At 40.8% G+C, this 27810-nt stretch overlaps 1 protein-coding gene across 2 annotated transcripts in view; it reads right to left on the reverse strand.

Moving 5' to 3' along the window:
• Nucleotides 1-3369: 3369 nt before the first annotated feature.
• RHEB (Ras homolog, mTORC1 binding) overlaps nucleotides 3370-27810 on the reverse strand; it is a 42487-nt gene continuing 18046 nt past the window's right edge. The window contains exons 2-8 of one of the 2 annotated variants that reach the window (XM_082499600.1): nucleotides 26277-26348; nucleotides 19388-19455; nucleotides 16075-16157; nucleotides 11600-11656; nucleotides 11452-11499; nucleotides 10834-10915; nucleotides 3370-3890 (exon numbers count right to left, since the gene is read on the reverse strand). In XM_082499600.1, the coding sequence (XP_082355726.1) occupies nucleotides 3798-3890; nucleotides 10834-10915; nucleotides 11452-11499; nucleotides 11600-11656; nucleotides 16075-16157; nucleotides 19388-19455; nucleotides 26277-26348 (503 nt within the window). In that variant the 3' untranslated portion in view covers nucleotides 3370-3797. The remainder of the gene's footprint in view (nucleotides 3891-10833; nucleotides 10916-11451; nucleotides 11500-11599; nucleotides 11657-16074; nucleotides 16158-19387; nucleotides 19456-26276; nucleotides 26349-27810) is intronic. The other variant, XM_082499601.1, reaches the window with a different exon arrangement.

A 27810-nucleotide genomic window follows, 5' to 3' on the forward strand; every position in this document is an offset into this window, starting at 1 on the left:
CGCACCATGACACAGGCTGCCCTTCTCATCTCGGGCTGCTGCCCCTCTTCCACTTCAAAGGAAACTGCTGCGAGGTGGGACAGACCCAGCTGGGTGTTTCACGCTCACCTGTGCCAGAAGCAACAGGAACTGCAAAAGTTGTCCATTATCGCTTCCAGGGTGCAAGTTTGGAGGTAGAAACTTCTCAGTTGACAGAAGCTAGAAAACGGGCAGCCCCAAGTCTTCACCGTTGCCTCCAACGCTGTGAGAACTTCCTCAGCGAAGTCCAATTTCAGCCCACGCTTCTCTGCCCTCGGTTGACGAACAACATAGGGCTTCCTGGTCCAGATACCGCAACACAACTACCGAGGACACAAAGGAGCAGTAAAACCTCGTTTTTAAGCTTTTTTTCCTTCTCCAGCGTGTATTCACCAACCCCTTCCAGAAGCTGGGAAGAAACATTAGGCAGAAGACTCCACAGACCCAAAGCAGACTGCCTCCAAGCCCTCCCCATCGCGGAGTTAATCAAGCAGGGATAAACTTTGCTATGCATAGAAACGAGAACAAGAGGAAAAAGAAGGATCACGTATCCACTTTCCGCCTGCAGTCCATCCTCCGTTCCTGCCCCATCTACCCTCTGGTCCTCCGCACTCTCGTGCGCGGCAGACGGGGACACGGGCGGCGCAGTCTCTTGAGCTCAGGATACGGAGAGGTTTTTCTCAGTATTCGCACAGCAAAGCATGGAGCTGGACAGGAGCACCAGCAAGGCAGGAATCATTTCCAACAATAGATTTTAAATCCATGCCAGCCGATGGGAATTTGACTTGACTTATGGTAGTTAAATATTGCTCGTTTCCTCAACAGGAAAAGGATCTTTGCACTTTCCCCTTTGCCAACAGTCATCCCTTACAAATAAGGCAGGGCCCCATTAAGTGCGTATCAACCTTTTTCTAGCTTGGGCCAGAGAACGTAGCTCCTTTGTGACTTACCTTTTAATCCGTGCACCATTTATCACAATCCTCCAGAAGCCTCCGAAGGATCAGGGCAGCTGCCAGAGAAGGCTGCGCAAATTCATCAATTCCAGGCAAGCAGCACTTTGCTAGATACTGATTTCTTGCTTCTGTACATAAGGGCTTCCAAGATTGCCCACCACCCCATTTTCGGGCTCTCACGGTGAAGAGCCCAACCCGTGCCAGCTGTTGAGTGAGGATACGGAAGCAGGAGGCTGCCCCAGCCCCCACTGGACTCCTGCTGCTGGAAGGCGCCATCCCCAGAAGCCAACTGAAACCTCCAAACTGCAAAGGACAAATAGTTCACTGACCACGCTTCACTACACAGTTCATTAAAACTGCAGGACTATCGCACATGGCTGCTCTCTAGATCTTATTAGCAGAGAAAGCCTTGGACAAGGGGAGTAATTTGCATTTCTTACTGGATGAGTCAGTGGTAGGAGAAAGGAAACAACGTATGTTGATGAATTCAATTCTTCAGCTCTTACAGAAAACGCAAGAGCAGTACGGGCTTCACAGTGCCGAGTACATCAAGCCTTAGAACTCATCTTCGCAAATCATCCGGAGAACCTGCACTTGCCTTTAAGCCCTCCTGAAAAGCCTCACCCCCGAAGGCAGGGCCTTGATGACCCCACCACTATCAAGTTGCACATTTCCTCACCCATCTCCTGTAAAGCCTTAGCACCAACGCAGCGGCTATTTCAGGCTTTAGATTGATCACCAGTACACAAGGCCACTATTTTACCAAAAAAAAAAAAAAAAGAGTAAACGTGGTCTTTGAGGTTTCTGGTATTCTACAACTTTTACCTTTTGTTGTAGCCCACATGACATTGTGTCCAGGATGCGATGCCAACAACTCCGGCCACGCATCATCTACCACCTCAAGATTAGGCAATGAAGGATACTACCAAACAGATGCATACTGCCCCAAGTCCCACAGAAGATCATTTTCTAAATCCTCAGCAACTTCATTATCAGCCAAACCACCCTCGTTCCAGTGTCGCAGGTTCTTGTGAAGGAAACCTACTGCACAGCCCCAGATCAGTCTGGTTCCGAAATGAAAGCGTGTACCAGTTTCCCAGAACGAGCACCCCTGACTGTGCTGATCTTCGGCGATCTATCGCGTGTGACAATCGTCCACCTACGGAAGCCGTATTTGGCACAGGGTATGAAAATTCAAGTAACAGAAATGAGCTTTCAGAAACTTTGGGAAATATCCTAAATGTTAGAAGAAAAAAAGGCAACTTTTTTGCCAAGAAGCCAGTTAATCTCATGGTGACCAAAGAAAACAGTAAGTTTTTCTACATACATCGTTAATTGAGGGTTTAGACAATCTTCTGCATAAAACAAGGGAACCACAGTACAAGAAATGGAGATGCTTGAATTTCTATCTTTTATCACAGACTGAAATGCAAAAGCTACTTCTGGTTGCAAAAACATTGCAACTTTCCCTTCCATTTTACGTCTGCCAGAAATTAATTTTTCAAATGGATACGAAAACGCATGAGAAACATTTCATTTAATTAACTGTTCCCCAAATCAGCCTCGTTTGTTTTTGTCGTTGTTTTGGGTTTTGTTTATAAATGCAAAGTAGGTCAACCGCACATTTTTTTTTAAATATATAGCTGAAGTAGTTTGTTTCCAGATTTCAGAGATAAAGGCTCGTTAAGCCTCTAGCCCAAAAGCTAAGCAAAAACTTGCAAGTGATTATAGGGGAACGCTGCCCAGAGCTGCGCTGTGCCCCTGACGCTGTGCAAGGTCAGGGGCCAGGAGACCACTCACCTCTACCAGTGCTGTCCAGATGCAAAAATACGGAATCGCATGATAAACAATCCACATCGATTTGTTCAGGACGTGCAATTTATTTAAAATGACATTTTTGTTTTCTTCGCAAGTCTACGCTCGTGACCTGGATAAATCCACTCCATCCTGACAGCATTCCGAGTTACAAGTCCACGTGAACAGTCTGTAGTGCAGGTGTACGCCAGCCCCTTGCTTGGGACAGCTCTGCGGACCCTTGACTCCGTCACTCTTAAGAGTTGCAGACGAAAAAAAAAAAAAAAACCACACAACAAAACCCCCCAAAAAACAGGCTGTCTGACTGAAAACCCACACATTCCCTTCCACGTCAAAGGTGTCACTTGTGCCTTCTTTCCCCGAGCTGGCACGACGCCCAGCTGAGCGACTTGGCCAGCCGGTGGTTCTACTGGCAAAAACGGTTTAGTTTGCTCACAAACAGCTTCCCAAGGGATAAGTCAAACAATCCATTGGCTCCAAGGATCTCACGCCTCCTCTTAAGGTCAGCAGGTGAACATTTTTCATACACGCAAAAAAAAAAAAGTTGATATGGAGTAATCAACAAAAAATTATAAACAGAACATTTAAGGTTTGCAGCTATTTTATTTACAAGTATACATTTAACACAAAGAAACACTGATATCCAAGCCTAGTTAATAGTAGTGTAACAATATGCATCATTTTGATGATTATTCTAACCAACAAACTACACTGAAAAATTAATGCCAGTAAAATTCTTGGTCATAATATTAAGAAATACAATATATAAATTGAAAATATGATTGCTTAAAATTTGAAAATGGAAGTGAAGCCATTTGCACAGGAGTCAGAGTTTAACATAATCTGAAGGGAAAGGCTCCAAACCAACTGTTTATCTTTCAGGTTAACAGAAGAAAAAAAAAATTAAAAAAAAAAAAAAAAAAAGAAGCATAGTTTATCCTTAAAGATAATGGGCAGTTTTGCTTCTTCAGGTAGAATGTATTCCCAGTGTTTTCAGGTTTTGCAGTGGAATTACATTACTGAGCATGAAGACTTCCCTTGTGAAGCTGCCCCATCGATTTTTTCTGCCTCCAAAATTATCCTCTTAAAAACATCAACGGCAGTCTGCAAAGAGAGAGTGCAAGATTAGCAGGCAAGAAGAAACTGCCCACTTACTGGGAAAAAAAAAAAACAAACCACAAATTAGCAGTTTTACTGGCTACACCAACAGATAAATGCCCGTCCAACACTTATTCCCAAATCAAAGAGGCAAAATACGGTAATTTCAGTTTTGAACACCACCTTTTGGAAAAGTGTAACCCCCTTCTCCACAGCAATCCGCAACCGTTTTCTCTGTCACTGCAGGGAGGGCGAGTTTAAACCGAGCCATACTCACAACAGAGCTAATAACTGTAATTCAGCTTTATTTTACATAGTAAGCTTGTGCTGAGGGACTGATTGCATAGAAGACTTTGATGCTGTGCTGCTCCGGAGAATAAACCAATTCATTTCCTCTAAATAATCATTAGGATTCTAAGTAATCCCAGAAGGCAGCAGGTTTTTCAGCTCTAAACACTGACTTTGCACAGCCCAGTACGAGGGTTACTTCAATATTCTTGATTTTCTCATCTTACCTATAGGTAAGACGAACATTAGCCACGGTGCAAGAAAGAACACGAGGGGAAAACACAAGCCAAACTAGCCACCGTCCAGTATGGAGCAGTATCCTTTGAAAAAGCCCTTCTGAGAGAAAAGGGGTTTATATTTTAAACAGTTTGAATTATAGAATAGCTGTTGCTAACACGGTCGGGCTCACACAAACATCTGAGCTTACTGGATGGAACCAATAGGATTACAAAGTTTCTCTACAAAATCGCGAGCCACACCAGCACTACGGATCCCTTCTCTCCTTCAGAGGGAATGCAGTGAGCGCTCTCAGAGTAGGAGTCGCTCGTTCTGCTCTCAGCTCCGCTCGGTCTCCACCGAGTCTCTCCCCTCCACGCTGAACACAGAACAGTCTGGTGAAAAAGGCTCTCCCCTAGCGAAGCTCCAGGCGCCGAAACGCAGTGCACGGGCTTGGAGGGGCGATGCTTCCCCAGACGCACACATCCTAGTGAGTGCAAATTAAAAATCTTGGGATGGAAAGACACAGTTTCCCATGAAAATAAGTTTAAGTGAAGCAGAGACGCTAAGAAAGGATGTCAAACTACTTGAGTGATTCAGCAGATTTTATGGAAGAGTTCGATTATGTGTAGTTAGGGTTTTGGTGGGTTTTTGTTTGTTTTCAAGGATACTGAAAGACGGGGAGAGTAAGGTGTCTGGGACAACATCATGAATGCTACTTGCAGTAAACACCTTACGCTTATTTTCAGGATTCACTTAGTTTTAAGGGTCTCAAAATTGTACACTGGCCTCCGTCAGAATACACAGAAACTACAACTACAGCATGCAGCATCTGAAGTAACAGCCTAGAAGTAACTTAAGAATAAAACAATCTATACTACAGTCAAGGACAACTCTAAAGTACTTTTCTTCTCTATGGTATTTTCAAGTTGAAGATTCACCATGTGATCAGTACTTCAGCACGTGAATCTTCAACTTGGAAACGGTCTCCTGATCATCTCAGACATGGCATTTTAAGTTTATCTAACCTCTAGCCGCCCGTTGCATGAATTCCAAGCATACGCTCCTGAAGGAGGAAAGCATATTGATTATATAAAAGCAGGCACAATATGGAATAAGATAAAAAGGGAGTTTTGTTGGTTTTAATCAGTACCCGGTGATTTATGACTGTGTTCTGACCCGACAGATGTTTTTCTGCCTCCACAAGGTATAATTCTTAACTGGATCACTTCCAAATTAATCCCATTGACCAAATTAGCCCTAACAATCTTAAAGCAATCTTAACAAGATTAGACTGAATGTTGAAGTTTCCCATATTTACACCATTTGGGCACAGTACTATCTCTGGAACTATTTAAGATACTTCATCAGCTGGAAATAGAGTATTCCTCCATATAACAAAGTTTCCATACAATCCCCACTGACTGACAGAAGTGGCTCATTAGCCCAGTACTATGCATTTCCTGGGCAAATTAGGTTCTAGAACTATGGTCAGGACTGCGATTGCTATCAAACTGGTGTCACTAATGAAGAGTTTCCCTTAATCAAAACTTGGGGATATACTGATTTACAAATACACTGCGACGTTTCCCTACTTAGAGCTGACATTTTCAATGGTTTCATTTTAATGCGGAAGTTCTTTATACCTCTGCTTCAAAGCATCTATTAAAAAAAACCTCCACAACTTACTCTGTCAACCACGAAGCTGTACATTCTGTCAAAGACGTGCTGTTTGAAATACTAAGACGTAGGAGTTCACAGGGCTTGTTAATTCATTTCACAGAAAACGTATTCACTGAGAAGGTTTAAGCACTGTCCTACAGTTAACACTTAGGAATTTGTAATTCAGGCCAAATATGCGGAAGAATTTTAGAATGAGCTTTTAAACAATGCAGAAAGTTGCGTTCTGTGACAAGGAATAAAGAACACAGCCAGACTTTATATGCATTTGTCTCCATATGGCCCAATTACAGAATGTGGGTCACACCTAGCCTACAGAAAGCCATCTGGCTTTCTTCTGCCTCCCCCCCCCCAAGGAAACGAAATAGATGTCAGCCTGGGCAAGGCACGCTGCCTAGAGAGCTCAGCACCGTGCAAGAGGCACGAGAGGCTCAACTGCTTCTGCAGAAGCGCCCCTCGGTGCGAGCGGGACGGCCAGCTCGGGAGGTGCAATCCTCTCTGCACGAGTCGATGCCAGGAGCCAGCGCTGGAAGGCGCAAACACCCAAATCCAGCCCACAGCCGCTGGAGTCATCCTTCGGTAGACTGTATTTTTCAACTATGCAACTGTTTTATTATTTCAAAGAGGAAACGGTGAAACTTTGAAAGAGGAAACTCAACAAACTCAACTGCTCATAGTGATAGTTTATCTTGGCACAGAACTGGGCAAAGGAACTTGAATAATAGTCAGGTAAAGGAAGAGAGGTGTTTTCCCCCATCCTTCACCAGCACAAACACTCTCCCAGTTAAACACGTCAGATGCCTGAAGAGGGGCTGAGATCCCAAACCGCTCTCTGGAGCATTTACTGAGCACTGCATCCTCTGAGCTTGAAGATGAAGTTGCTCTTGAAAAAGAAACAATGCCCAAACAATTGCCCTTTAACAGAGCTCCATTTTGGCGAGCAGTAAACTTCTGCTACTACCTCACCCCTTCTAAAACAAAGTTTATCTAATGGATTTTGCATAACTGGATGAACACAATTTGGCTGCTCATTACTCCCTAAATTCTTCAAGTAAAAGTTGGCTCCCAGTTTCAACTGGGTTTAAGACCAATTTAGTTTCTGGTTGTATTTCAAACAGTCACCAATTTATTGTACTGGGATTAAGGTGAAGCACTATACTATGGCTTCGGTGAAACAAAGTAGGGAATTCCACAAGAAAGGCTGAAAGCTCCTGAAGCCGGCCAAAGCAGTTCAACGTATCTGGTAATAATTAAGGAGCTTGAGAAGATATGACAATAATAGACCAACAGCAATCTAAAGGAGGTCTTTTCCATTGAGTCTCAGAATTGCCTTCTCAAAGCCCAAGGATTTCCCTAGATGACCGATGTGTTGCTGATACGCAGGCTCTCCCAAAAGTCCTACCAGGTCTCCCTTGTCTGGAGGAGCTGATCCATAGCCTCAAATATATCTGACCTCAAGAACTCTTGCCAGCCGCTACCATTTATCAACACCACAGCTTTGATCTTTGTCTCTGTTGTTTTCCATCTATTCAAAGTCACGCCATTTCTGGAACATGGTATCTTTTGATAACTCCTAGCAAAATAGGTCTAGTTTGTTGAAGGTAATCTGTAGAACTATTTCAGTTGCCCAGTATAGTAGGGATATGCTCCTAGGACTCTCATAGATGCTCCAAAAAGGATTTTATTTTTGCCCAAAGCAGGAAGGAAGAAGAGTCAATGCTCTCCCACCCCCTTGTACAGGAAGAAGGAGCATTCGCTCTCGGAACCCGTTCTAGAGAGTACCTTCTCTGCTTTCAGCAGTTCCTGCAAACAGAGCTGTTACAAAGGATAGACCACATAACTGATTGAGTTTGGTTCAACCTCTGTAGCAAGGAGACCTATTCTCCTCGCTGCTGCGAAGAACATCGTGTACAAAACCAATTTCACACCAGCATATTAGAAATTGTCATACTTTTGCTCCACATCCACCAAACACAGATGGCTAGGTTGCAGAGAGAAAGGATTAACAGACTTCACCCCAGTCCGGAAGGTTTGAGCTCTCTGCTGAAGTTCTTAAGCTCTAAATTCCCAATCCAGTCCAGCTCATCCCTTTAAGCATCAAATTAGCTTTCTGTAAAGCAAACAGAATCTGAAGCAGTTTTGGAAGGAGTTCAGTCTTAATCTTGATAGGCAAGTTACATGTGCTGTACCAAGCCACTACAGGTGGTGATTTGTATGAACCCCCAAACAAAAGTGCCGACAGACTTCTTTTTCCAGTAATGTTGACTTATGTAAGGTGAACACTCAGTACCCGGAGAATGACAACACACCCTGCTACTAAGTTCAAAATAAACCCCTCCCCCCTCCAAATCAGAGGCAGTTTCAGAGCAAGAGACAATATCCCGTCTTGAGAGAGGTCTATGTATCAGCTGTTTCAATTCTGTAAAATTAGGATTTGGAGGAAAAAAAAACAAAACATGAGTTCAGAAGTGCTCCTTGTCTTAACTCATAGGAAGGGATGGATGCTACAATGCCTGGTGCCTCCTGTTCCCCCTAGCGCCTCACAGCTCTGGACTCCACATTCTACAACCATTTGTGAAAAGACTACAGCCAGTTTTGGGCTCCTTCATGCTTTCTTCTGCGCATCCCAAGCCTCCAAAGGAAGCACGGCAGAGAGCCTGAAAGATGGTCACGTGCTGTGGGCACCCATCTCAGAAGTGACATTATGATCTCAAACTTCACAAATTTACCCAGTGTATTATGCAAGAGGCATGAAGGAGGAATTGTGTTCAAGGACCTGTTTCTAACAACCTGTGTTTAAATCCAGAGGGAGAGAATCTACAGTGACCTGCGATTGCTATTCTGAAGGATCCTGCTGGAAGGAAGACCTGGTAAGAACACCTTTGAGAGCAAGAATAAACACAACTTCTGATTTTTTTGTGGGATTTGTACAGGACTACAGAATTTTGAGTATTTGACATACAATTGCCATTCCGATTTCCCTGGAGGCTACGAAGTTTGCTATGTTTTATATATATATATATATATATGCTGGCAGCATAACTTAATACAGACAGTCTGAGACTAAGAAACAGACACAAATACGTGGCAGTCAATGGGACTTTGTTCGTGCAGCAATTTAATATGCAAGACATGCCAAGTATCATATAAAGCTTGTCACTGCTTTGCATAAATATACCCAACTTTTTTTTTCTTGAACCGAGAACAATACAAACTTCAGAAAAGTTATCAGTAAGATATTCTGCTAGATATGAATCGCTACACTGTTATGCATTGCGAACATATGCCAAAAGAAAAAGAGAACAGGCAATAGCTCTGACTATTCCAGAAGTATTAAGTTGTTTAAAGTAAAGGGGGAGGGGGGGGAAATCGGGTGCTTTTAACTGGTTTATTCTTTACACTGTCAATTTAGTTTCCTTGGGTATGCATTTGAAGATCTCCAGCAGTACAGAGAAGATATTGAGAAATTTCATGCTTTCATCATGCCCTATTTTGACAGGTTAATGAAAATCTTAGCCAGAAACAGAAGTACTGATAAACTAACTCCAAGTGCTCCAAATCCGGAGGGGGAAAAAAAAAAAATTCCAAGTTTTTCTTCCAGAGAAAATCCAACTTTACTCAAGTAACTTGAAGAACTGTTGACAACAGACACTGGACAGAAGCTATTCGTTTTGCTTTTGGGGATGGGGGAGAGGGAAAGAAAGGCTGCTTAAACAGGCCCTGTCCTAGCTAGAGGATTGCCCTCTTGATTGTGCTAACGTTACCAAGGAGGCCAAGGGTGTGATATCCTTGGTTAAATGAGACAATGTGAGTATTTATTCTGCATAAGGGCTAATTCGTTTAAAATAAGCCCGACAATGTCCTTTTGAACTTATCATATGTCTATATTTTCAAAAAGCAAAAGCTTTGATGCTGTTGAGACCTACAGGGGAAAAAATAGAAAGGGGGGAGGGGGCACGGGGAACAGAGGAAAAAGAGACACACACCCCCAGTGCGCAGCAGTTATCCATTACTTCAAGGCCAAAGTAGGAGGCTCTTGTACCTTAGACACGTAAGGTGTCAAATCAATGACAAAGTATTATTAATAGCCACAGGAATAAATTCAAATACCAGAACAAATTTAGGAGGCATTTTAAAAGAAAGTTAGTTAGAGCAACCAAGAATAAGATGCTATTTAACATTTAATTAAACACTTTCTTTCTGTGATAAGAAACCAATTAGTGTAAATGCGTGCTGGTTGTATTGTGTCAGATTGTGCAACTTCACTGACGGCTGTATCGCACAGTGTCCGACAGCCTCTGCTGTATTCTAACATTTTTCTGTTTGCACCCCCCCCAAGGACCCAGAAAACAATTATTCCCCACATTAGAGAAACCGAGCCTTGCCTAGCACCTTAAAATGTGAGGTTCATCGCCTTATACCAACTCACTCCTCTGCAATCACAGTGACCTCCTATTTAAGGTAACTGCAGCAGATCACAGACCCTGTTCCATCCACCACAAGGATTTGAGTTTTAGTTTGTCATTAAGTGTTCTGCTATGTTCGGTGAAGCTTAACTTTCAGTTCTTCACTTCCTCCTTCCATTTACAGTCAGATGGAAAATCTTGTATATATAAACCTGAATGCAAACAGCCATTTTGTTTCCAACCATCTACACAAAATATCTGTAGAGTACAAGCAAATATTTTCGCTTCCTTTATTAAGTGAAACTATGAGTCATTCCATTACATTGCTATTCAAATAAAGTGAATCTTAAATCCGTTACCTGATTTTCTTTAGCAGAAGATTCCAAGAAAGCCGCATTCCAGGATTCTGCTAAAGCTTTCCCTTCTTCATAGCTGATCACCCTGACCAAAGGAAAAAAAATACTTTTCTTTATAACTTGCAAAAGAATTGGAATTTGATACATCAGGAAGGAGCTCAGAGTACTGAAGCACATAAATGCATGTAATAGGAATGTTTTGTGAAGTCTGATCCAGAGCATTTGCTTTTGGCTGCAATGAAATACACTACTGGGCCAGGTAAAACTGCTATACGACCCAGAAGAGCAGTTGTCCCAAAGTATTGCTTTGTTTTCATAATCTGTAGTATCATCTGGTATTTTACAGTTGTGAAATTACTCTTCTGTTACTTGTTTTCAAAAAAAACCCTGAAGACCCAGAGTGTTAAATGACCATCCCTGGAACCTTGTAGCAAAAGTCAACATTACAACAGAAGTTCACGGCTCCTAGTTCACATTCTGGACACAATTCCTTTGCCAGTACCTTATTTTAACCTCCAATTTGATTTTTAGTTACGGAAAGCCAAGAACAAAACTAGCTCATTGCAGCCACAGGAATGCCGGCTGCTGTCTTGCATTTCACACATACTGGAGTTCACATACCGTTCCATATGCAGGTCTTTTTTATTTCCAACCAGCATAATGGGTATTCTGTGAAAGAAAGTTCAGAACTTCAGAACAGTTACAGTATACTGAACAAAGTACTAGTAACATGCCTGCAATGAAATGAGATGAAAGTGTCACTACTTACTGGACTTTTCCCACCATATCCAATAACTTGCCATGGATAACTTTTATCACTTCAAAACTGCAAAATAAAGGGATGAAGTCACACATGCACTCCGATGTTTATCCTTAATACCCAATACACAAGCAATTAAATGCATATGTAGGTTGCTGTGTTTAAAACTTACTCTACGTATAGTGGCAGAACTACAAAGATGCTGAAAGTCTTACCGATTTGTGTACAACAGACAAAACGGTCCCAGAAGCAGTGAAGACTAGTCTACGCCTACCATTATAGCCTCCCCAGTTACAACCATTTGCAGAAATAAATTACATTACCCAGGACCGATGCATCTAACAGAATCACTTAAAAGCCCCTCCCACCTCTCATCTGGTTTGTATCTGCAGTAATTTAACTGCTTGAGTCCAACAAGCCTGGACGAGCATGGCAAATTAAAGCAGTTTCAAAGAAAAATTACTCAGTTAAGCACACTCCATCTTGAAAGAACACATTATTTTAAGAACACTTAGCTCATATAGAATTCTTTAGTTTTACTTATGTGAAAGCCAAAAGAAGCCTGAATTCTAATGTTCTATGGAAAGTGAGTAAACTGATCTGCGTGATGGTATTGAAACAGTGGTTATTCAAATACTTGTTGTCTGTTCACTTACCATGTACGTGAAGTTTGGGTGACGGGAGATAAGAAGCAGTACTGTGAAATACCAGGAAGCCAAAAACCTCACTAAAAATCCACTGCATTTGACATTTAGTACTGTTGAGAATATGCTATAAATGGGGTTGAAGAGCAGGTGTTGTGCTCCTCTAATCACATTACAGAAAAAATGCTGGTACATGACGTGCACAATTCAGATTTGTTTTAAGAGACAGGCACGGGCTCATGGATGAGACACACAACTAGAGAACAAAAAAGTGACCGAAGCTTTTCCAGCTTCCAAGGATGTTAGCTACAGGCAGTGCCTTGACTTGCACTGCATTTCAATGAGAATCGTAACTCTTAGAAATAGAGCAGCACTCAAAACCACTTCCAACTCGGAGCTCTCAAAGAACCGGTGCCTAAAAACACTATTCAAGCTATCTGAATCATTAAAACTTCTCACTTCTGGAACAATAAACGCTACCATATTTAAGAAGGATTTTCTGTCAAGTAGGTCAATTTGGATGACTTCAGCAATAATTTTCGAGACTGAGTAGGACACAATACTTCTCCATGTTCAGCTAATAGTTTTAATACACCCTACCAAGAAACCGAGCTCTTCGCACCAAAAGCGCAACTTGGTCTGGCACAACTTATTATTAGTAACTCAAATAAACTTATTGTTACTAACTCAAGTACAATACTACAAATTACATAAAAATGTGGAAGCAATGAAAGGACTTCAGAGTTACAAAAAGGTATTAGTGAAATTCTGGTCTTGAGAACTTGTCTTGGACTTTCATTCTTACAATTATTCCAAAAATAAGAGTTAAATGGAGTTTGGTTGTGACAAAGTTGAGAGGTATTGCTACACATCGCTGACCCTGCAAACTGACAGAAGAATAAAAATACTACAAAAACAAATCTGCTACAGACCACAAAACTGTTTCTCAGTCTGAAGCAACAGGAAAGATCTAGCACACTAGCCACAGGATAACTGAATCACTAACACAGTACAATCACTGTTTCCTTGCTACTATTAGGCATGTTGTTTCCGGAATAGCCAGAATAAACGCCATGCCACGGCACAGCAGCCTGGAACCTCAGGTGAGGAGTCGCCAGCGCACAATGCCGCAAAGCGTTCTTGTTCAACTTGGGCTCTTCACTTGCCAATTCTGTGTACCTATCTGCTTGCCTAGGATAGCACATGAGCTCAGTTTTTAGTAAAAATACTACAAATAAACAATTGATCTTGAATACCTCCATCCCTGGAGGCGTTTAAGGGCACATTGGATAGGGCTTTGAGCAACCTGGTCTAGTAGGAGGTGTCCCTGCCCATGGCAGGGGGATTGGAACTCGATCTTCAAGGTCCCCTCCAACCTAAACCATCCTATGATTTATGATCTTTGTTAACAGATCAAGGTGGAAACCAAAAGAGAAGTGCTATTTAAACTCAAAGACAGTTCTGACACAGAAAGAAGTTGCTAACAACTAACAACTGCCAGGAATGAAACTGACTTGATCAGATTAATTTAATGTTCTAGAAAGCTTTCCAAATTAGTAAGTCTAGAAGGAGCTGGGACACACTTTAAGACAGAGATTGACCAATCAAAAAAGGGCATCATCACATCAAGTCACGAAACAGCAAGAGATTTGGAGACCATAAGAAGTCTCTTACAGTTCTGTCAAGCAAACAGGGTTACAGCAAACCGCTCAATGTGTGAAACACAACAAAAAAGTTACTAGCTGTCAGATAAATGTGTTACACAAGATCATGGTACCAAGCAAGATACTAAATTGGAATTTAATTAAGCTGCTTTAGAGTAAAAGCCTTCCAGAAACCTTGCTGCTGAGAGCCTGGGAATATGAAAAATGCAGGGCGCCAGCTTCTACTCAAGTCCCATTTAAACTTCCCACTGGAGGTTAGCAGGGAGGATGATAATTTTAAAAGGGCACTTCTATTAAGTTTGCTGTCAAAGCTCTCACCCCTGCTGGATCAATGCTCGGATCAATATACGCACTTCGACAGAAGTCAAGACAGATGGTGATGGTAATTTAAATGCCTGGGCAAGTCATCTACGCGAAGTATTGGGGAAGATCTTTCACATTGCCTAAACACTGTCTTGATACAGAACACAAGGAATTGAACAAGACAGGATCATTGGTACTTTGAAATTTAAAGGAAGAACCAAAAACTTTGGAATAAATTGATCATGACTAAAATACTGATGAAAAGACTATCTACCTACAGTCTTAACATACCTTGTTCTGTTAGTATTTTGACCATAATTTGGTTTGTTTTAACTGATTGAACGCTACCACAGAAACCAGATTTTCATTTCTTCATCTGTGCTGCTAAGCTCAAGACATCATGAGGCAACAACTGGAGTAGCTGAAAAAGAACAAGTCCTTTCTTTAGCTGCTAACCAGGGAACAGCACAAGCTGCAGAAGCCTCCAAGCGATCTACATTGATTTTAGTCAAAGATGTTGTTGTCCTCACAGTACCACTTAGCAATGAACATTCTTCTGTTCACTTTAGGAGTGGAGGTTTGTCTACTTAAAGCTGAGAATACTAACTCCTATTTCATGCAAATTACTCAGCACCAACACTGAACCTCTCATAAAAAAAAAAAAAAAAAGGAAAAAAGAGTTAGGTAATCTCTAGACACACATGAAGGCCTAACATCTGTTGCATTTCCTCCAGATCACGTGAGCTTGACCTTCACTACTTCAGAACTAAAGGTGAAAACCAAGAACGAAGGACTGAAAATCTGTTCAACGTTAAAGACCTCGCAAGCAACACAACCAGACCATACCCCTTCTTTGAGAAGCACAGGAGAACCAACAGGTAAGTTGTTTTACCTATATTTTATGATGGTCTACTAAAGAGTACCTGAGATGACCAGTTTTGTTTGGTTCAGAGGAAAAGACGTGGAATGCTTCAGCACTTGTAAAAAGCTTATCAGCTTCCTTGCAAGTAGAAGGGAAGCATCAACTTCTCTTCTACTTGCTGAGAGTGAAAGGTCTAAGTTCTTAATCGTCTTACTCAAACAAAAATTTAAGAAAATAGTATTGTTTTGGCTGTCATAACAAAGATGCTGTACAATACTACAAAATTAACATCTATTCATGAATGTCCAGTATTTAAACAAAGCAAGACAACCAGAGGAAGGGGCAAAACAACAGAAGATGACAAAGCCTTATGAAGGCTGAGATGCGTCTTGCAAGTAAATTACTCCAGCTATGATGGACTCTGTCCTCATGTCAGAATGGACAGCTAATGGCAACGACAAAATAGATACTCTGGGAAAATTTTCATGTAAGATTATTTGCTGCAGTACCTCAAAGAGAGAGTCTACAGGCCAAAACTCATATATTGCTATTTATGTGAAAATTTCTAATGGTTAACCAGAACAATCCCAGAAAAAAGCCAAAGAAATCTCAGTACTGAGGCTGAGGGACCAATCTAGTAGCTAATTGGGTACTTCACATAAATGTGCTGTGCCCTTTAGGTTCATATTTAAGTCTGCCTTTGTATCTGATGCTAGAACAATGAACTTCACTTATTCCTCAAATCATTCTATGTACTTTTACTTACACCTCAAAACAATGTATTTCAGCACTGTCTCAACTCTTACATGTGCATATTAGTCTGCAATGTGTCTGTGACATTTGGACCTGAGGGGAAGTTTCTGAAAAAACATGTATTTTAATTTCCATTATACTTCTAAGGGAAAGAGAAATTGAATGAATTAAACACATAAAACATAGCAGAGGCAGGAGCTGAACCCAGAATATATCTGGTTAATATCTGAACCAGAAGAACACAACAAATTTTACTACCTTTTTATTGACGTGACTGAATAAACAAGAATGTAGCCATTGATGTCTATGGAGTACGTCTGAGGAAATATGGAGTATTCATCCTGTAGAAGAAACATTGCATTTAAAATTACTTACTGCCACAGTTCAGAACTTGATGTTAGCAGATCACCATCAGGTAAGTTGGTTATGTTTTTAAGACATGAGGTGCAGGGCCATTTTGTGTAGCTAGTGCTTTCCAAATTTTCATCATAACGTCAGACATTTTTTCATCATAATGTCAGATGTGGAATCTTCACCAAATTAACAGAAGGCTGAGTCAGTCTGTATATTCTAAAATTTAAGCTACAGCTTTTTTGGTTTATTCCCTCTAAGACTATGGATCAGCTAAAGCTACTCCCAATCCTCTTATCCTGCTTAATTATCAATTTGTATTAGTACAAAACATCCACTCTGTCCTACCACTAATTAGCAATTATGCCTCTTATCTTGCCAGTGATACATTTCAAATTCCTAGTTTCAACAGCTGACGACAGGATCTAGCAGTTCATAATTTCAAGTGATGCTGATCACATCTAAATTACCTAAGGGATCTGTTCGGAAGTGAATAACTGTGGCTTCCTAACTAATGTTGATCAACTACAGATGCAAGAAATATAGTTATTAGTTGTATAATGTAAACTTCTAGTCATAAAGCAAGTGTTTAATTAAAAAATAAAAACAAACAACAAAAAAACAAACACACCAAAAACAGAATACCAGAAACTCAATCACCGAATTTATTACCACTGTAGAAAAGGAACTGACCACACAGGTAAATGAAACAAACTGACATATTACAGGTAACGCAGCGCAAATACTGTGAATACCATGTTAAAAATCAAAATTGCTCTAATAGATATTTCCAGGAAACATTTCCACTTTGACAAGAGCCATAATTCTTAATGTACGAGTTCTCAAATTTTTGAACCTATGCTTCTTAAGATGTTAATTTTAGCTTAAGATCACATAACCTCTCTGTATATTGTCATGACTGAACAGATGGAACAGTGCAATTACGCAGCTTAAATCTAGACAGCCAAAAGGAATCAAACTTCCTTAACTGGCAAATGAGGAAAAACCCTTTATAAATCAACTTCACAGATTCAGCCAAAAAAGTTTGAAAGAGTAACACTTGACAAAAGATGCCCTTATTTGCCTTTATTGCTACACGCTGAGGGCAGCCCTCCCCCATCTTCACTGAAATGCCAAACTGCCACTTCAGTTGGCCCTGTAATCCCAAAGTCAATACAGAAGGGATCTGAGCTAGTCTGCGTGTAAAACCGGTGAAAGTGCAACTCTGCAGTTGTTTGACTTTACCCGGAATTTCTCAGGATTGCCCCAGCCGGAATTTGGTGTTAGGTAAGATTTCCTTTTGCACTCCTCTTCTCTGATCCTGTACCAAGACTCTTGTTTAACTGAACTACGCAAATCTGAACAGATAACCATGAAAGGTTAAGAGGCACAGAACACAAGAGCAATACCAAGAAAAGTAAGTGCCATAACCTCAACTGTTTCTAATGCGTTACTTAATTTTTAGCTTGTTGGATAGAGGACGAAAAGCTGCTATGCTTCCTGGAACTCCTGGGCCAAATTAAGAACTTTGCCAAGTGATTAAACAACGTAGCTACAAACTTTTCAAGTCACAGCCAAATTTTCAAGTATGTAGCAAACCTACAGTATAATCCTTGCTATGCTGTATACACGAGGACTCCCTATGGATCATTAAGCAAGACAGACTTTAAGAAATCTGTCCAAGCCACACCTTCCATAACCCAACATCATCTCTCCCCTCCAACCCAGTGAGCCAGAACTCAAAGTTCAAGTCATTCATAAGAAGAATCAAATCTGAAAATAACCACAGGCTGGGAAAGAAGTTATTTTGGTTTTACAGCACTGTGTAACATTAAATCAACCCTGAAAATAAACCTCAGCAATAGAGATATGTTACTAGTGAAGTTACACTGCCTTCCCAGAAGCCCATTTCTTCCTCAAAGACAAATTTTACTTTCACCACTACGGTACAATTGCAGATGTAGGCAAGCACGGTTACGTTGGCACAGAGTGAAACCTACGGAGCTTGTGCCGCTGCTCACACTTCTTTCTCTGCCAGCCCACCTCTCAGCCTCGCTCCCCTCTGCGGAACATTCCCCATCAAACAATCTCGCCCCAGAACGTGTGGCCAGTATTGTGTTTCTAATCACTTCAGACACCTCCAACAGATTATAAATGGATATCGTGTTGCTGATTAGCACCACAAGCTGACACCGTGCAAATACAGCATGGTTATTCTTAAGTCACATAGCTCTCTTCCAAGAAAGCGATCAAACATTACCTAGAAGGTTACAACCCTTCTGAATAGTCTCCCAGCTATGAGCAAGCATCCTGCAGCTTTAAAGTCTTAAGCGCTGGCAGCGTATTTTACAACACTAACATTATTTAACAGTACTCCTAGTTTGGAAAAACCCAAAGGCATAGTATCATCTAAGCAATAAAAAGTCTAGGATAAAAATACAGGGGGTTAACAGCCCCTATTCTGGTTTTTTTTTTTTTTGGGGGGGGGGGGGGGTGTTTGTTTTTTTTTTGTTTGTTTGTTTGTTTTTTTTCCTAATACAGAGTCTTCCAAAAGACAGAGCACTCCCGTGCACGGGACGTGCAGTGCAAGTTCAGCCAAGCAGCACTATATAATGAACACCTGCACTTCATGAAGCTACTGACCACGCTACAGGCCACGCGTTTGCCGTCTCCTGCGCTCCCTGTCATTACGTAAAGGCTCAGAAGCACACATGAACCAGCATGTAAAAGTGTCAACAAACCGCAGTAGTTTATTGCTAGCCCGGTAAGTATGACCTATATGCATTTCTGTCTATTCCCCACGACTATTTCATGGATAAAAGTCATGGTGGTGTAGCTAGAGCACACAAATAGGAAAAAGTCATGAAAAACTCCATGGAATTTATTGAAGTGACATTTTCCACCTAAAGCAAGACTGCTAGTTTAGTCTGTAAACAGCAAGCAAGCTACTTACGAACTTTTGGTACAGAGTTAAAGCAGTTCCTTCTTCACTTTTTTAGACATACATTCAATAGACGGGGGGGGAAAAAAACCAACAAACCAAAGCCTTTAAATAAATGCTATAGAAACATTGCTCCTCAGTGACTAAACGACAAGGCAGAATCATTTAGGTTAACCTTCACCTTTGAACGCATGGTCACTACCAACTTAGCTCTGCAGGAGTATGAATACCGGTGGTCTTAACTCTGAAGAAAGATTCAAAGAAAGAAAGGTGACTTACTTGGCCAGCAGTGTCAACCAGCTGAAGATGATATTCTTGGCCATTTACTGTGATCAGTTTTGTAAAAGCTAGAACAAACAAATACATAAACATGTCAGAATTATACACAAGGAAGGGGTCAGAAGTCACTTATCTATGCCATCGTCAGCCAAGGGACTAAGAAAAAGAACTTTAGTTATAGGCTTTAAAGTAGCAGTAAAAGGCTAGATCAGGTGGCTGTACTTTTAAGTAGCACACTGCAGCTACTGAAACTCAGAAATCTACTTTAAGATTTCAAATATCAGAAGATTCTCACACTGGATGCAGCAGTTTCTCCGTTAGTTACTTAAAAAGAAAGAGTAAAAAGGGTTTTTACATGTGTTTCTAACAGACTTCCATGCAACTATAATTCATGGTGACACAATTAGCATCAAAGCTAAGTTTGAACTTATTATAGGATATTTCCCCCATTTCCAAGCAGTTTAGCATATTAATTTCCTAAATGTAAATACCATGAAGTAAATGATCTGGATTAAAAATAAATAAAAATCTTAGGGGGCTAAAACTCACACAGCCCAACTTCTGAATATACTAAACAATAAGAATTTAGCTAGAAAATTTTGTTGCTTCCACGTTGCTTCCACACTTGCTGTAGCTACCAGCCTATCTATTCCTAGTCAGGAAGTACATTCAGTCCCTAGAAGCCATGAGAATTGCTTCTCTTCCTCGGATTCATGAAATGCCAACGCACTGTGAGCTGAGGAATCTTACTCAGTGTTTGTATTACGCAACTGCAAAAGCAAACAGTGTCACGGCCCTTGTAGGAATAATGTCCTACCGAGCACTCCGTGTACCCACCAGAGCACACAGACCTGGCTGCAGAGCTCCACTCCGGCCTTAGCGTTGCACTCAAGACACAGTTACTGGACAGTACCGATACATTAAGTGAAGTTTGTGCTGTCCTCTGGTTGAGGTGGTTTTCCCAAATACAAACAGTCCTACGTAGCTTCACCTTTCACTGCAGTGACGAGCAGGGAAACAGCCAACACTGTAGTGACCTGTTCACCATACTCTAAGTTGTCCAACAGCTTCTCAAAGCTGAAAAGTTGAATGTTCTCGATCCCGCTGTGCTGTCTCCTGCCTACGCCTTCTGGGTTTTGTACAGGGTCCCCTAGAAGCTGAAGTTGGCCAACTTTCCTCCTCCCTGCCAATACTCGTTGCCCTGTTGAGTCTCCACAATAGGAGTATTCTCTTGAGTAAGTGGGCTGAAATATCTGAAAGTGGAGGTTTCAACCCACCTAGTAAATGAAAGCACCCTTTTTTAAATAAAGGGAGCAATTCAAACTAGCCGAGAGTGTCTAAATAAACAGTGTAAAGCGTACCTACAGTTGCCACTACAATACTAACAAGTGCAATTTGAAATGGAGCCTCAAAAAGATCCCCTACCTTACCCTCTCTGTCCCCTAAGAGAGCTGCTTTAGCCCACAGCCACACGAGCCACTCTCAAGTCACTCTCTGGATGCTGTTGTCATCGCTGCACAAAATTTTAGGGTTATGAAGCAAGAATCCACAACAGCTCTTTGCCTTGGATGAATACCGTGGTGGGGACAGAAGCAAGCGTTTGTTTGAACAGATGTTAGCATGCAGCATTGCTATAGACAATATCACTGTCAGAAGGAAAACAGACTCATCTGGAGACACACTGCATTAACAGGTATATTAAAAATAACAGTCTCTGGTCTCTTGACACTTCACATACACATCAAAGCACTCTGCAATCAAAGTAGCTTCAAGAGCTTCATGAAGTTAATATTTAAAAAGGGACAGGGACAGATGGCAGCTTTTTCAGACTATTCTAGAAGCCTAGAATAGAGCCAGCAAAGACATCGTCATCATCGGTACTGGAAGCAGAGTGTGACAGAGCCAGGGGAAGGGAAACAGTGGAGGAGTCACCACAGACTGGGTGAAGAGAACTGTTAGCTCAGTGCAGAGGGTTGTAGCACTAGCAAAAGCCCACTGCACGAACACAAATCTGCTTTGATGCAGTCATAATTAATGACTCCTGTTTCTTTGCTGAAGCTTTTTAAAAATATTCCTGGGAAGAATTTCATCTCAGGAAAAACCTGCAGCTGTACTAAATGTGATTAGTGATCCACAGGTCCCCTGGACCCAGAGGAAGTTTTCACTTCCAATTCCATCACCTACCATCCTGGGACATATTGCCTTCTGCTGCGCCTATGAGCAAGACAACCAACCGATAACACGATCACGGCATAGTACGGCTCTTGCTGGTACGGCAAGGGCAGATTTCAGCAGACCTGAACAATCTCTGCAGTCCTACTCATAATGTGAGCATCTGCGAAACGCTGCTCATCAGCTGAAGCATGGGCAAAGCCTGTTTTAGCTCCATGAAGCACACAGATCTCGGAGCAGGACACGCTTACACCTTGCAACACATAGCTCGAGTGTAGCTATATGAAGAAAGCTGCGATCCCCACCTTTACCACCTACAATTGTTCCTAGTTTGGATGCATTCCTGAATCTTGGAGAATTTGGTGCTGCAGCAAACAGCACAGCACCAAACAGATATACATGTACAGTTCAGGGTGCAGCAGCCAACAACTGCGTTGCAACAAAACTAAAGCCACTTTGCCATCAGAGAAAGTTCTGGTAAAATTACATGCAGAGTTCAGTACGTAAGGCTGCTACAGCTCAGCAGAAATGTAACTTATGCAGCCACTCCATCGGCTGCTGATCATCGTTACCCTAAGATCACGTACATTTCAATTAGGCTAACATGAATGAAGTGATTTGCACGTGCAACTCAAACGACAGTTGCTGTGAAAACAAGCTATTGTGATAAAAATACCAGTTCCAGGCAGTTGTATGCAGGTTTTTAAATCAATAGTGCTACTGAGTAAAGGTATGAGAGGGGGGTAACGTTATTCCCACAGAGCTCCTGGCTGGTGGCTAAATACAACCACCTCGTAAGGGCTCCTCAGTTACTACCTTCTGCATCCCTTTCCACTAGTCTTCATTCCAAAGTCAATGCCTGTCCCTGTTCTGTCAGGACATCTTTTACAACACTGAGATGTGTAATGCAACACAGTTATTTCTAATTTTTCTCAAAAACCTCATTTCCACACCTTGAGAAGGCTGCTCATCAGCAACTCCTGGGAAGAAGCACACTTCACCCTTCCAGTGCAGCTGCCATGACACGCATGGAAGAAGTTAAGCCTTAAAGATGCTTCTAGTAGACCCATCTAAACCTACAGGTATCCCCTCCAAAATTACTAGGGTGCCTCCAGCCCACTCCCCATTTCTAATATGCTCCTACTCACAATTATATTAAAAAACACAGGACGAAGGTAGGAAACCCTTGGCAGAAGATTGTTCCTTTCTTTAGGGAGCTACTGAGCCTGTTTAAGGGAGAAGGGAAGATGACAGAGCTGGGGCACACTGCTAGAAGCCTCTCCGAAACTGCAAGGAAAAGCAGAAAGCAGCCAGGCAGGCCTCAGAGGAGGTGGAGAAAACATTTTTGAGACTCGGGCAGCCAAGTCAGCTTTCCTGCAACACAAAGTCACTGAATTAATGATAACCAAAGACATCCCTGCAAAGATGGGGGTGGGGAGAGTTATGTGCACATCATCATTATCTATTCCTTCTGACCTATTTGCTTTGAATTCCAAGTTAAGATTCTGGGTTTTATTCCAGGAAAACTTTAGTTTTGTATTGTTCTGGTCTCGGCTCATCTGAGCTAATCTGCCTTCAGAGCAGCTCAGCGTCCACACAGACTCCTGCTCTGCAGGGATCTTCCTCCTCTTCCCAACAGTCCCACAGGTAATGGTTCCACTGGTTTCTCAACCTGGCTGTCTCAAGACTAGCCACCCATTGTGGTATCGCTCCTGTTGGGACATTCAGAAGGGGAAAAATTTATTTTGCTAAGCAATTAAATTTCACCTCTGCTGCTGCCACAAAACATGACAAGTTACTCTTCTTGATACACAAGTTTAGTAGAAGCAACTGAATTCAGCACGCTCGTTAACTAACTTTTCTGGTTCTAATGTAATATAAGCAAAGGAAAACGCAGCAGTGAAGCAGTGCTGACTTTAACAAACACTAAGTGAAATCTGATGCAGCTTATTTTCCCTGTACCACTTCCAAAGAAGGTAGAGATTTTCACACTGAAAAAACTAAACTACTGGAATATTAGGTCTTATTCCTATTGTTCAAGGCTTATATGCTATGCAACTTTTTCCTGTAAGAGCTTAACTATGGCTTGCCTTCCATACAATTTCGCTTTATGCTCCATTTTTTGTGCAAGTTTTATTATTTGAAGACAAAAATCAAAGATTAAGCTACCAACAGTACTGCAGCTTTCTAACCTTTCATCAGTACTGGCAGAATACTATAATCAATTATCAGTAACAATTTTCTGGAGACAAAACAGAAATCAAATAGGACAGACTATTCTTTAGCCTGTATTTTTTTTTTTTTTCATTTTCAAGTTTTGTGACACTAAAGTAGACCCAGTCACGAGATGAAACTGAAAAGTTTTTATAAGCTGCTATAAAGCACTGGGAAAATGCAGCATTCTCCCTCCTGCCCCTAGCACAGGGACACAGGCTCCTCAACCCCTTTTGCCAGCATGGTCAACCAGACCTGAAATTACAAACTAGGAAAACAATAAAAAGAGTTGATTACATACTTGGTGTCTTATGACCCTGCACAGAATCAGAAACGTACAGCTGGGAGTCTCAAAAGACTGGACTCAAAGATTTTTATGTAGAAAAAGCATTTAAAAAAAGATTAAGAACCTAAGTCCAAAAAGTGATTTTATACTAATGTCATCAAAACTAGTTGCACATGTTTTTCTAAAAAAAAAATAAAAAAATTAAAAAAAAAAAAATACTGTCAATACATTTTAAATTTTAGTGGTAAATTTGAAAGTGTTTTCCCTTCTGTTCTTCACAGAGAATTTTTGAACCATTCTCTATATCCTCTCTACAGGATTAAGAAAGGGACAGACCAACTGTTTTATGCCTCAGAGCACATCTTTTACATTTTCAACCCTTATTTTCCCAGCAATGTGTTCTGATGCAAGAAGAGCCCTTCAATTCTCTACCTTTCAGAAAGCAAATTCCTCCAGCCATGTCGCAGATCACAAGACTTTCAGCAAATGAATAATGCTGCATGTTTTCCAAACAAATAAGAAATCAAGTGAAAGTTAAGTCTTTTCAAGATGTTCCCTCCTAACAAAGTTTTCATGGCCATGACATGCGCAATGTTTGGAGAGCGGATCAAACAGCGCAGACTACAAGAGTCAAATAAGCACAGAATTCATCCAGGCTGTATTTTCATATAGTTAAGAAATGCTACCAGAGGGAGACATACAACTACAGAGTTCTTAACAGCAGTTACAGACAACAGGTTTCTGTGGACAACAGCTTGTAAAGGATGAAACAAGCCAACCTTGTACCAAGGTGTGAAAATCCTAAAAGACGACACATATTTTGGAGTGACTTTGACTTTGTCTCTCAGGCTTTATTCATTCTCACATACCTGCATAAAACTAAAATATTACTTTAAATATTTTACATTTATATAGCACAAACCATGAAAAATAGCCTGTCCCAACTGATACTAAGATTTAAAATAAAGAAACTTAATCCCCCATATTTTGTTAGCAACTTTTATTTCGAACAAACCTTACTTATAATTCTAAAGTAAAACGTGATGATGGGAAGTGTTAATATTAATGACATCCATATAAGGACTAACAGATCATTCAGGTCTAGGGACAAATTATCCACCCTGACTCACTAAAGCAAATTTAGAGCTTTGTCAAAAAACAGCATTTGAATTTTAGTTCTAAGCAATGAAATAATCCTGACTAAACTATCCTGACAGCTACTGATTTGTAATTATTACCATATATACCCAAAAGAAACTTTGTTCTGCTGATTACTTCATTCAAATTCCTGAAGTATCACATTCTACTGCGCAAGTTCGAAACAGTGAAAATGCGTGCTACCCCTGCATTTCCAAAGTCATTAAAATACAAAAACCGCCAGGGCTACGATCATGAAATCAAAGTTCTATTTGCCACACGACTGGAGTGAGACCATACGATCAAGTTACTCAGCCTAGCGCCACAGCTGCTCGAGTACTTTATGACCACTGCTAGCTCAGAAAGGGCTGGTTGGATTGTAACGAATACCGGGTTTAACTCGCCTCTGAAGCGACTTGTTGCTCGCGGCAGCATTTTCAGTATTAGTATTTTACTCACCTGCTATGCTAGCTATTCACAAAGGCATTAACATTAAAAAAATTGCCAAGAGAAAAAGGATGCTTGAGAAGTCAGTTACCCAGCATCTGCTGCAAGCTGATTGTTATCAAGCAGTTGGAAACAAGTAATTTAAAAGATTATCACGTTATCATGGCCACAGCATGTCTACCTTCTGAGGTAGTCATTTACTCCTGACTGATATCACTGGCTTTGTGTCCATCTGGATATGCTGATCAAACGAGACGTTTGAGACTTTGGAATACTTGTATCTAGTGGTACTTTTTCATATAGATATGACATACTTAATTGGAAGTGCCCCGGCTATATTAGGGGAAGCAGATGTCCAGCAACATACATGTAATACAAAGAGACACATTTTAGCCAAATTGATTAGGTTTTCCTTCATTTAGTATTAAAAGAGAAATATGTGATTTCCACACGGCAATACCCAGCTTACAAGCTGGGTAAGCATTGGTTTAAAAGAGTAATAAAACTTAACAGTAAATTAATGAGCTTTAATGTCAATACGTAAATGCCCACATAAGTAATACATATAACCACCGTGACTTCTGATAAAAGTTAATTAGGTACAGAAAAGCAGCTTGTCAGTTATTTACTTACTGTTCTCTATGGTTGGATCATATGAATCAACAAACTGTCCTTCCACAAACTGAATCGTCAGTGAAGATTTTCCTGTAGAGGAAGGAAAAGATGATCTGTATTGAAACAAGTCTTCAGGCTGTTATCACTTTACACTTACTACCAGATACACTAATGCTTTTATAAGAGCTAATATGACCTTTGTATAGTCATTTAAACTAGCTATACATGACAACTGACCTATTTTTAAATTAAGGGCCTATTCCTAGTAACTGGGTCTCCTGAACATTTAAAAAATAGCACAAAAGCTACCCGGCATGTGTTCTGCTTTTGTTTTAACATAGCATAATTTAAGCACCTCCTCCAGTTTAAAACAAATCTAAAAGTAGCCGCGTCCAATCCCCATAAAACTAAATTTAACAAACTGCTATACTTGGAAGATTCTTCTGTCGAGAAGCAAGGAAAAAGAAATAATTTTCAGTCATTGCACACAAAACTAGGAACTTGGGCAGAATCAGCCAAATTTGGTTTGATTAGGAGATTGGACATATTTCCCACGACAAAAGGATGATCTCAAAATTCTTGAGATCAATATACTCTCCTATTAGTCCTCTTAATGCCACACTACAACAGACCACCGGACACTGTATTACAAGCATACTGATTGAGGGGGGGGGCATCATCGGATTATTTCTTTTGGAGGCAATTTTAACTGCTACTTTTGCAGACAACGTCCCCAATTTCAATTACGCTGACTTGATCATACAGCCCCCAATAAAGAGTAATGCAAAATGCTGCACTTAGTAGCAGATTGAAAAAATGAAAACTAATTTAGTCTTGAAAGATTTTACAAGACGGTAAAAACAAATCACACACATTGACCATAAAAAGCACCTTTAAAGCTCTGCAACTCAAGACTTTTCAAAGCACTACTGAAGTCTTAACACAATTCCCATTACAGCACATCTTCTACATTTGGGAATCTACCAGATCCTATTACATTATGTTTACTGGACAAATACACTCTTATAAAGATTGCCAAGTGCATTAGCTGCTTTTGCACATGAGCATATTCTTCATGCTCCTTTATACTCTTCTCATCAGCAAGAAGCACAAACAAAATATGACCTCAAGTTAAAATTTAGACTCCAGACCATCCTACTCACTGGAAGCCTTTCAATGATGTCATAGTGCAGCCACAGCGTTGGTTACTTACATAGTAAAACTATTTTCAAGAACTAATTGCACTGGATAAAGATTGCCCACTTGCAGTGCTCAGACCATGCTAAGTTTATACTTTTCTGTAGAAGAAGTTCTTTCCTAAGCATTCCTTCAGAAAATACTAAAACACAGTTTTCCACTTTTGCTTCACCACACAAGGCTCTTGACCTGTTCACATTTATCATCAGCAGCATACTTAGCAAGTCATTTTGTTAAAGACATTCTAAAAAATGGCAAGTCAGACAAAGTACAAGGATGAAACTGATGCAAAGGAAGTTTGGCTTAATATTTATAATTAAACATGCAGTCAATTCCTTCATTAACTGCAACACTT

This window comes from Vanellus vanellus (assembly GCF_965231255.1).
Source record: "Vanellus vanellus genome assembly, chromosome: 2".
In the NCBI taxonomy this organism is placed as follows: Eukaryota; Metazoa; Chordata; class Aves; order Charadriiformes; family Charadriidae; genus Vanellus; species Vanellus vanellus.